Source organism: Gasterosteus aculeatus, chromosome 7 (genome assembly GCF_964276395.1).
Source record: "Gasterosteus aculeatus chromosome 7, fGasAcu3.hap1.1, whole genome shotgun sequence".
Taxonomy (NCBI): domain Eukaryota; kingdom Metazoa; phylum Chordata; class Actinopteri; order Perciformes; family Gasterosteidae; genus Gasterosteus; species Gasterosteus aculeatus.
In genome coordinates, this window is record NC_135694.1 from 11,404,774 (window position 1) to 11,415,531 (window position 10,758).

The window sequence follows — 10,758 nt, forward strand, 5'->3', positions numbered from 1 at the left end:
TCATTCGCCATAATAGACAAAGCAAGTTTGTATAGTCAACTGTGTTTTCATTTCGATCTCTGATCTCGAGGGCGTGTGAAATGCAGAGTTCAGAATTCACCGCACCGCGACGTGGCACAAACCCCGACGGCGGATACCTTCACCCAGTGTTGCCAATTTAGCAACTTTATTGATAGATTCAGCAACTTTTCCAGTGTTGGGCCCTTGCAACCTTTTTATTGAAAGCAACTAGCGAATTTAGCTATTTAGACATATATATATATATGTCACTTTTAGCAACTTTTTTAAAGTGCCTCAAATGCTAAAATACACGCAGTTTCCCTCTAAATTACACCAAAAGAACATGTGCCTGGCTGCAAAAGTATATTGTGAGGGGCTTTAAAAGCAGGCTGAGCGTTGCAGTGCGGAGACAGCTGGAAGGAGATGCCTGGTTCACACGCCATTATTTGAGTTAAGTTGCATGTTCAATAAAAAACAAAAAAAACAAAAACATGTCACATCATATTTTTGCCGCGATGCACAGTCAATTTGAGTAACGTTAACTTGTATCCTACGAAATGACGCAGTTTTCGTTAATACGTAATGACGTCATCACGCAAAGACATGACAACGTAATTTAGCGACTGGACCTCAAGCAACTTCCCCGGATATTTTGTTGGCAACACTGTCGCGACAAGCCGAATTGTGCGGAGGAGCAACACCGGACAACCAGACCCAACATCCTCGGGTAGGTTTGGAGTCTGTGACCAGGTGTTATGATTCACCTCGTCTTCATGGACGTTGTGAACTGTCTGTAAAGGGATGGAAACTCCAAATTAGTCAAGAAGACAAACATGGTCGATCGGCTAGTTAGCTGGCGAGCGACAATTAGGATGACGGGTCAATATAAAACTTCGTGTTTTGCCAAAACGCGACTGTATACTAAACACAGACGAAGTGGATAGACCTTTTATTATGATTTGTTAAAATGATAAGGGATCGACGCACGTTAGCTATCGAGCAGTTGTTGCTAATGCGGCAGGCTAACGTTAGCAGGTGGCGTTAGCAGCTCTAGTAAAAATCCCCAATTCCCCAACAGCACGAGCTCTGCAGCGCCGACGCCGCCATGGAGGAGGAAGGGGCCCCCGTAGAAGGCGAGGCGGTGACCCCCTTCGCCGCGGAGACTTACGCCGCGGAGGCCATGGCTGCCGACATGGACCCGTGGATCGTGTTCGACTCGAGGAGAACGCCCAGGTCCGAGTTCGACGCCTGGCTGGAGAACAACGGGCCCTCGCAGGTGAACCGGTTTGGCGATGAGAAAAATGGCCTTAGTCCGGTGGGGTGGATCGCGGTGCTGGGCCTGGACCACTGGCCCAGCAGCGGGGATGTTGCGGGTCTCCAGGAGAGCTGGGAGAAACTTTTGGCCAGCGGCCGGCCGGTCAGCTTCCAGACCGTGAAGGAGCTGGCCCTGAACCACGGGGTGCTCTCGGGCAAATGGCTGATGCACTTGGACTCTGGTTTCAAGCTGGATCACGCCTGGGAGTGTGTTGCCAGAGCAGCCCTGGACGGCAAGATCTCCCTGGTCAAAGTCAGCCCACACAATCCCAATGGTGAGGGCAAGCAGGTCATTTGTGCCTACAACCAGGACTTCACCGACGAGAGCGAGGTGGTGCGGCTGGAGAACGTCATCCGTGCCACAGGGGTCAAATGCGGCCTCACCTACAAGCCAGACGTGTACACGAACCTGGGAATCTACCGAAACAACCGCTGGAAACTGTGTCCAACCATTTATGAGAGCAAATTTGACCTGGAGCGCGTGCCACGGCGTTCCCACATTATCAGCAGAGTCACCAATCTGGAGGTGACATAAGCCTGTTGGAACGGCAGGATTGTTTTGGAGAATGAGTAACTGGAGAGGAGCCAGGCTGTGCAGTTCATCAGAGTCGGTGGTTGAATTTTGATAGAATTTCTTCCTTTTGGCCAAAAAGAACAACAACGTAACATTAGAATTATTTCAGTCTTGACTATATTTCCAATTGACCGTAACATTTTTTTTTTTTTTTTGTGATTATGTTCAAGTATTTGTGTTCTCGAATGTTTGGTTGACACCTACATGAAGAAATCTTTGTAAGCACAGAGGAACATGTTTTGTTTACATTAGTTTGGTCAGTGTTGCCAAATAAAACCTACTTTTGAAGACCATCTTATTGTCGTGGTTTTTATTGCAAGGAAAAGGGTTTTGGTGATTTTGACAGAATCATTAATTACAGCAAGAGTGCATATACTATAAGCGGTTTACATCATACAGTACATCACAAAACAGCGTTATCTTTCACTACAGCAAATTAGACCGACAAAGTGAGCACGGATACAGCTTCACTGCTATAAGCATGCACTTGTAAATGTTGTTTTTAACTTCTGTGTAGACCTCAATTCAGTTCAAACCAAAATTAAGGTCAGTAACCGCCGACCTTCAGAATACATTCCAAAGTAATTCATGGGGATATTAAATCACAAGGACGATGGGATCATTTGCATAGATGAGCCTCAGACCTAATTACCGACCGCTTTGTTTGAAATTAAAAGGCACACCAAATGTACACATTTCAGAGTGAATTACAGTAACACTGATGGGAGCTACCCAAACGGCTTCAATGGAGAGTACATGAGCATGGCGAACGTTCCACAGGAAAGGATCTGAAGAGGCCCCTAGCAGAGCATCTGCTCCGACTGCTTTTAAGAATTGACTCCTAACAAGGCCGATGACATTTCAAAACAGTCCTGTGATTTGTCAGTTAAACTGTATACAGAGAGCAGGTGAAGCCCACAAATTGAACAGCATAAAGACCCTTTGACGGGGGCCTGAGAGCAGTTTTGCTACATTCTGCCTCTTAAAGCTCTATTAGATGTTTAAGTTCCAAACTTTAAAAAGGCCAGATTCGAGTGGTCTATGTAAATATGTCCGTTCAAAAAAAAAAAAAAAAATCCCTTTCACACTTTTTTTTTTAAGTTGGGTGTCCTGAGACAAACCCAGCTTGGCTTCCACTGTTAAAAATGGAAATCAGGCGGTCCTCGTCGGCCGACATCAACTCGTCAAACTCGTCCAGCACAGCGGGCCGTTGGTTCATGTTGCCGGATGTGACGTCAATCATGCCCTCGTTCTGGAGCAGGTGGACGATGCTGTTGGGGTAATTCATCCAGGTACTCCCTGGCATGCTGCCAGGGTCGGAAATGTTCTGGGATGCCGTGGTGGCACAGCTGGGCGCGGCGGCCTGCTGGCACGAAACCTGCGGCATCATCGAGGTGCCGTTCCCGCACTCGTTCAGGAGGTTGGGATTCAGGAGGTCCTCGAAGTCATCCATGTTCAGCTGGTCCAGGGTGCCTTGCGCCTGCGCTTCGGAAAAGCTGGGGAACTCTGGGATGTCGTCGTCCACCATCGACGACAGGTGGGGAAAGGAGCCACCGACCTGAGAAGGTGTGGTCTCCTGGACTGTAACCGAGGACGCCGGGAAGAACTGATGGAGGTCCGACAGGTTGACGGTTGAGTATTCCTGGTTGGCAGTGGACGTGGTGGTAACTGGGCAGGAGGCTGGGACCTGGCTCATTGTAAAGTTAGGCACTTTGGGGCCCAGGTTCAGGCTCTCCATGATCCTCCACGTCGGGTTTGTGGTTGCGGTGGAGTTGGAGGCCTCCACCTTGGGCTGGACCGGGAACAGCTGATCCCGTGGATACAAGTACGGCTGGGGCTTCGCTGCACTGGCACCGGGGGGCGGCGCCGCTGATGGAGACACACACAAGTGTTACTGCGACACGTATTCAAAGGCCACCTCGACGTCTTCCAGACAAATAAAGCGACAGACTCACTAGCTTGTGCGTTCTTTGATTGAGAGTTGGCGGCGGTGGTCCTCCTTATCGGGACGATGTGGGGTCTTTCTTGTGGCCCAGTCACTGAATTTAAAACGGACATGGTTACATTACTTTTCAACAACAAAAAAATGATATACTGTCTTATAAATACTGCGCCGCAATCAACGTACCACTAGATAGCATGGAGCCCAGCTTCAGGCCCTGGAAAATGTCCCGTGTACACTTTCTCTTCTCACTCAGCCTGTATTCATCTGAAGGGGAGCGTATTTAATAAGCAATTCGAAAAAGTAGAGCAGAAAATTCCTCTCTCGATAACACCTTTAGGAAGAGCTTCCATCAGTAATGTATTTCACGTTCTGTGGAGTGAACATTGGCCCTCACCTGGGTCGGCCGGCAGGTACTGGAAGTCCATCGGTTCGCTGACCTCGCGGTCAGAGGGCCGGCGCAGCTGCATCTTGACTCTGATGGGCTCGCTGAGGTTAGTTTTGGGGTAAGGAGGTGTGCGGAACACGATGGCCACCTGCCTGTGGACGTCGGCCTGGGAGAACGTGCCCTTCCCCTCCCAGGAGTCCTGGAAGAAGCGCACCTCGATGTCCTCTGCAGAGGAACGGAACAAATGGGTACATTCAAAGCGGCAGTTGCCACACTGGCAACGAGACCTCAGGTTGTGATTGCCGAATCAGAAAATACAGATGCTATTTTCACCTTAGATTTTGAGTTATTAAGATAACCAAGTTATACGTCAGCTTGATAAGGATAATGTAACATGAGGGATCAAATCTTTAATACTGTAACCAAAAATGTTATTTGTACTTTGAGTTTATATGTTACTGAGTGTTATCAGCTATTGGTTGGTCTACAACATCTCAGTAGTCTTTCAGTAAAGAAAGATAAGCCAATTCCAGGCAAAAGACTTTGTTTGATCTAAGATAACATTTCTTTGTTGCTCTGTTGATAATACAAATGAGAAATAAGAGATTGGAAGCAAATGTTGGTGAGAGATAATCTAAAGAAAGGAAACAGGAAGAGAAAGAGTTGCCGCGGTGCAGGGAAGCAGATTGTTTGAATAGCTCTATTAGCGTACTGCAAAAAACATTGCGCGCACACACACACACACACACACACACACACACACTGGGAGGTGGTTAATTATCATGATCCATTAGTAATTTATTCGAAAGGAAGAAAAAGGAGAAGCGTAATAGAGGAGTGTGTTTGTGATTGACGGTCTGCTTTGCGTTACCCAGCAGTGTGATGGGCGAAACCTCACAAGCGGTGGCCAAAAATATACTTCATACGGGTTGTGTGGAGGATGTGTTATTTAAGAGCATAGCTTTTTATTTCGATGAAATGTATATTTAGAGCAGCATGCTTTTTCCCCCCCACTTTGGCCCTTGAACACAAGAGTGACATCATTACTTTATTAAGGTTGTCAAACAGGAGGGTTTTTTAGGCTAAAAGCTATGATGCCTATAAGTGATGGCAGCTCTTGGGACTGGAAAGCGTGTTAAAAAAAGGCTCAGAGCGGCTTATCATACAAAGAGTAACACCTTCATATTAAACATCAGTCATTTGATCCACCATTCAAGTAGAAACATGTATTAGTGCGGCTTAAAAGAGATTATGATTGTTTGCATAGAACCCCACTATGAACCTAGAGCCAATTGCCGGATCAGTCAGGGTTGTAATTTGAAGCACACAGCACATGTTTCTATCAGTATTTCTGAGAAAAGTACGCACAGTACAGACATATTGTACCTTTTTGCACTTTATCACACAGCAGAAAGATTTCGTCGCCTCCTTTGCAGCTGCCAGAGTTGCGGTTGACTCTGCAGATCTTCAGCTCCGCCGTGTTTGGGGCCCCTTTTAGAGAGGAAAAGCATTCATGTATACAAAGACATACAAACAAGTACAACACACAGGCTTTGGATTTACAACAGACATCTTTTAAATGAAGAGGAATTTGGGCTGGACAAGTTAATATCGCAGCCAAAAATGTTCATTCCCTCTGTATAATTCCTTTTTTACCGGTTTGTACATAAAAGCGCTGGGAGCAGTTTATATGGTTTGTCTTTGAAGCAAAAAGCTTATTGCTCACTTTGTCTACTGTGAGTTCAAAACTGTGGTCATTTAATTGATCATGACTGCCGCACAGCACCATGGAAACTCTGGACACGATACATAACTAATCTTAATAAATTAAAATACATTCTTCATACGCAGACTATCTCTAAATAGAGCTCTTTATTGTGTAGTAATTTAAGCTGAGAAGCGATCAGCAGCGGAAGAGGAATCGATTCGATCGAGGCTAGTGCTTTTACATTTTTTGAGGCTTATAAGAAAGGTTCCAACGGACAGAGGAACACTGTCTAAGTGTATCACAGGTTACAAAGCAATGAAAAGGCGGGAGTGGGAACCTGCTTACAATACATGTTGGAGATGTGCTTGTGTGTGCACACGCGTGTGTGTGTGTGTGTGGCCCACTCACTGTTGTCATAGATGGGTTGCGATACCACCGGGTCCAGAGGGATCTGCTCCCCTGAAGCCAGAGTGAACGAGGCCTGGAAGCAAAGACGGACCGAGTTCAGGTCGAACTCCTCCTCCCACACCTTCGCCTCGGGGACTGCAGCCGAGACACACGGAGGAAAGGGAAGGAGGCCCAATCAGGCAAACACCTCGGTGAGGCAGAGCACCGCGTCCGGTCATATGTAGGTTATCAGGGTTAAATCAGCCAGGAATGGCGCTAACCAATTAAACATCCTGTTGCTAACGTAAGTGAATAGAAACCTCACTTTGCTAAAAAAAAATTCTCTTTTTGAAATTGGTTGAATGACAGAAATATCAGCTGTAGCTCAGAGAAACGATGGAGTCTTTGGTCATGGACTTAGCAGAGAAAGACCAACACAGAAAGCTTTGTGCGCCCTCCTCTCCAGGCACCGCCACTTACTGTTGAAGGGGTTATTATTGGTCTGCAGCCTGCAGGTGATGGCCTCATTCACATCCTTCTTCTTGACACACTGAATGCCCAGATTCTGAAAACTGTAATGAAATGCAGTGTAAGAACCTGTTCTTTCTAATTAAACACTATAAATTCCTACATGTGTCCAATTTCTTTCTTTTTTAGGTGGAACAAAACACTGTGGCCCAGACCGTGGTGTGACTTTCTGGTAGTTTCCTGTCTAAAAAAGTTGACTCTATGAGGCATGATTGACATCGCATCCGGCAACATGAACCAACGGCCCGCTGCGCTGGACGAGTTTGACGAGCTGATGTCGGCCGACGAGGACCGCCTGATTTGTCTCAAGCTGGGTTTGTCTCAAAATATTCCCAATATAGATTACACTTAAAACTGATGATACATTTCTCGGCGTCTAAAATGGGTCTTGCTGCTGCCCTCCGTCCACAGCAGCACATCGCTGAGCTGTATCACTGGTTCGAACCTTTGATCAACGCGTTAGCGTACATTCTTCCATGTGAACAACAGATGATCTAATCAGTCCGTATCACAATGCGCTGAACCTTCATCACACTCTTTGGTAAACACAGCTCTCTGTGCTCAGAAACATGGTTAAAGGACGTAATATCAGGTTCAACCATTATGTAAATAAAAGTATTTTGCAGGGTGCCGTCGTTGCGCTTTCTTTCCTACATCTTTGCCTGTAACGCCGTCACACAGGACACCACACTGAAAGCCGGGAGAGGTCACCTCGACTTGGCCGTCTGTTGGGTTTTTCGCTGTTAATGTTTCACTCTTCTCCAAACCCCAAACTTTTACCACGGCGACGGCAAACACGTCACCTCCCAAAAACGACGGCGTCCTTATCTAGAGCGATATTGAAACAAACGCCGCCTTGTATTAATGTCGAGCTGCATTCAGACCCCCCGACCCCCCCCGGGCCCGTGTACCTGTGTATGCGTCTCTCCTGCAGGTCGGCCTCGTAGTAGCCGTGTTTGCAGTCCTTCCCGACCAGCTCGTGGGGGTGAGGCTTGTACGGCGCGTTCTTCGTCACCAATGAGATGCGGACGCGCAGGGGGCCGCTGTAGTTGTGGAGCTGTGGGGGGGAACGTGTTGCATTTGAATGATTCCGAGTATGTCATGCTATGTAACATTGTTCTTATTCCACATTGTTGGGAGAGGTTAGCTTCTTGAACTGGCAACAATATTTTTAAAGAAAAACCTTAAAAGTTGCCTACTGAGTAAAAATATTTAGCTTGGCACACTGAACAGCTAGTAGCCAGGAGCAGAGTGTGTGGGATTTATAATATTATTTCATCTGTTTAACTGTATAATTCCTCCGTGTAAATGACAATAGACACAACTCCATAATGTATAAAGAATAGAAAGTGAACCGATGAAAGTAATAACAGACAAAAAAACTACTAAACTAAACTAAAAAGTACTAAAGGAAGAGATTTTGCAGAATCTAATCCACCTACAGCACCAACACCTCTTTGATGTATTTGCTATTGTGTAATCTAAGACATGCTCCAGCTCACCTTGATGGCTGGGTGGGTCTTGGTGCTTTCGTTGCTCTTCTCTCCGGGGATGCTGCCGGCTGAACGTCCCTCACACTTGTACCTAAACCTCATCCCTCGCTGCTTCGGCTGCTCGATGATTTCTATGTAGGGGCTCCCTGCTTGTGCTGGGGGAGAAGGACAATGTGGCATAACTGCGGTGATACTGTATTTGGGAACATACCAAAAAAAACACAGCATTCACATTGTGAACCCCTCCCCGTCTACGGCGCTTCGCTCAAATCAGTGTGTCAACACAGCAATCGCCGGCCCACAGTGTTGAAATGTTTACTCATGACGTCCAGCGCTGGTTCACATGGAACACTGAGGTTACGGGAACTGGCTTCTTACCTGGGTTGAGTGGGGTCAGGGACCAATTAAACACACCTGTGGTGGACAGAAAAGACAAGAGAAAAAAAAGACACGTCAACCAGTCGTTAGTCAAAGTCTTTAGAGCGATTAGTGGTGTACCAACCATAGTGCACAGAGGGAGAAAAAAACGTAGGCTGCTTCCAGCACATATTTGTGGTTTAGTTCCAGTTTGTCATTTGTGCTGTGGTCTTGGTGGACAGTGCAGCGGCAAATTAGGCCAAAGGGTGCTGAGACAAGCTAAATTGTTACTACAAATCCGAATTACAGACTGGGTCAAGTGCAGCAAAAAAAGGAAGAATAAGTGCAGAATAAAGCAAACAATGTTGACGGGCAGGGTGGAGTATCGGTGTCCAATTACTCACCTTGCAGAGAGGAGCCTCCATTGTGGGCAACAAGCAGGTTCTGGTTTCAGGTTAATGAATTGTTAAGATTCATAAATGTGAGGTGTGACGCAGAAGCTCCAACATATAGCTTGTTGGACTTGTTTGATGTGAAAGTATGGAAGAGATGTTTTGAAGTTGTCACATCCAACATAACTCATAGAATTTGGATCACAGGAGAATCTGTCCAGTCTTTTAGCTAAATGAAGTTAGGTTAGTAAGTGATTTTTAAATTAGACAAGGCAATAGAGACTATGAGTGTGTAATAATTTCGACTTTTGACTTGTTATTTGAGAGGCATCCTGGGCTACTTACTGGTTCTGGTGCAGTGAAAGTGAAAGTAAAATGTCGACCACCAGTTGGCCTTCACCAATCATTGAATGCACTAATAGCATCCAGACATTTGTGTGTGTGGGACTCACTTTGACTTAGATAGCCAAAACAAATGCTGACACTGCTTTCACATATTGTTGTCTTTTTTATGTTGATTCATTAGATCATTTAATGTTATGTTGTAGTCATTACTTTCAAAAATCCCCCAAAAATCTGTCTACCGTTGCCATATGGAAAAACCTATTAATAATGTATCAAACTACAAACTACATTTAAAAGCTTTTGTCTTTCAGGTGGAATTGAAAAGGGATATGAAGTAGAAACATGGGAAGTTATTTTATCGGCCCAAAATGTTCAACTTCGGTATTCCTCCCGTGAGACACGTAATTTACACCACATTGAGGACCATTCCCATAATCCCCGCCCACTAATAAAATATGGTGGGCGGCTGCGCGCGGCGTGGATCAATCTTAAATATAACATGGTTTGTGTTTGAAACCAACGCTACCTGCTGGATTATACCTCAGCCGAAGTCAGCGGGATGTATTAACAGCAACAGAGATCATACATTAGAATGAGTTTTTTACAATAAAAAGACGGAACGCCAGCACATCGCTAGATCTGTGAACCAGGTTTGGCATCTCCAGAGACCGTGAGGTGGGACTCGCGCAGCGGGCCTGACGCGCAGCACGCGCCTCGCGCTCGCCACAGATTTAACGTTTAATTAAAGTAGAGTCGCTCCTCCGGCGGTGCGACTGCTCGCTGCCCGGGAGCGGAAGACTCCTCCTGTGAGCGCAAAGAGACAGCGGGGCTTTCCCTGTGCGCAGAAAACAACTCCCCGCAGTTTCACCTCCACGGTGTGAAGAGAGTAAACAGGCGGAGAAGAGAGCCGCGTTCCACTCACCCTCCATGTCTGCGTGCGCGCGTCCGACTTCCGCTTCTCCGTCGACGCAACTGTTTATCTTTAGTCGTGTTTATTCGTTTGTTTTCAGCTAAAACGAGCCGCAGACACGACAGCGAGGACTCAGAAAACTTCTCGACATTGCTGTTGTGGCTCCGCTCCACCCACCTCCGCGCACGACGGTGGAGCGGCAGTAAAGCTGGACGACGCGGCGCCGCGGCGCGGTTTCCGGTAAATAGCGCACGGATCGTTTAGGACGAAGTCACACTGGAGCACTAACGAAATGTGGAAAGGTCCCTTGTATCTATCCGATTTAAATAATCGCCTTACTGAGAAAGCAAATATACGTTATATATGCATACATATGAAGCCATTGATAATAAGAACATCAATAAGGAAAACATTGATTGA

At 46.4% G+C, this 10,758-nt stretch overlaps 2 protein-coding genes across 2 annotated transcripts; one reads left to right on the plus strand and one right to left on the minus strand.

Annotated features, from left to right (window-relative positions):
* Nucleotides 1-566: 566 nt before the first annotated feature.
* On the plus strand, nucleotides 567-2,181 carry c7h11orf68 (chromosome 7 C11orf68 homolog). Its single transcript, XM_040179755.2, has 2 exons — nucleotides 567-727; nucleotides 1,079-2,181. Exon 2 carries the CDS (start codon nucleotides 1,106-1,108, stop codon nucleotides 1,847-1,849), a length of 744 nt encoding a protein of 247 aa, XP_040035689.2. The 5' UTR covers nucleotides 567-727; nucleotides 1,079-1,105; the 3' UTR covers nucleotides 1,850-2,181.
* Nucleotides 2,182-2,183: 2 nt separating this feature from the next.
* rela (v-rel avian reticuloendotheliosis viral oncogene homolog A) lies at nucleotides 2,184-10,587 on the minus strand. Its single transcript, XM_040179748.2, has 11 exons — nucleotides 10,351-10,587; nucleotides 8,713-8,748; nucleotides 8,344-8,489; nucleotides 7,753-7,898; nucleotides 6,794-6,885; nucleotides 6,335-6,469; nucleotides 5,605-5,709; nucleotides 4,228-4,443; nucleotides 4,017-4,097; nucleotides 3,844-3,927; nucleotides 2,184-3,757 (listed from the first exon to the last, which is right to left on the minus strand). Exons 1-11 carry the CDS (start codon nucleotides 10,355-10,357, stop codon nucleotides 2,985-2,987), a joined length of 1,821 nt encoding a protein of 606 aa, XP_040035682.2. The 5' UTR covers nucleotides 10,358-10,587; the 3' UTR covers nucleotides 2,184-2,984.
* Between the last annotated feature and the right edge of the window lie 171 nt (nucleotides 10,588-10,758).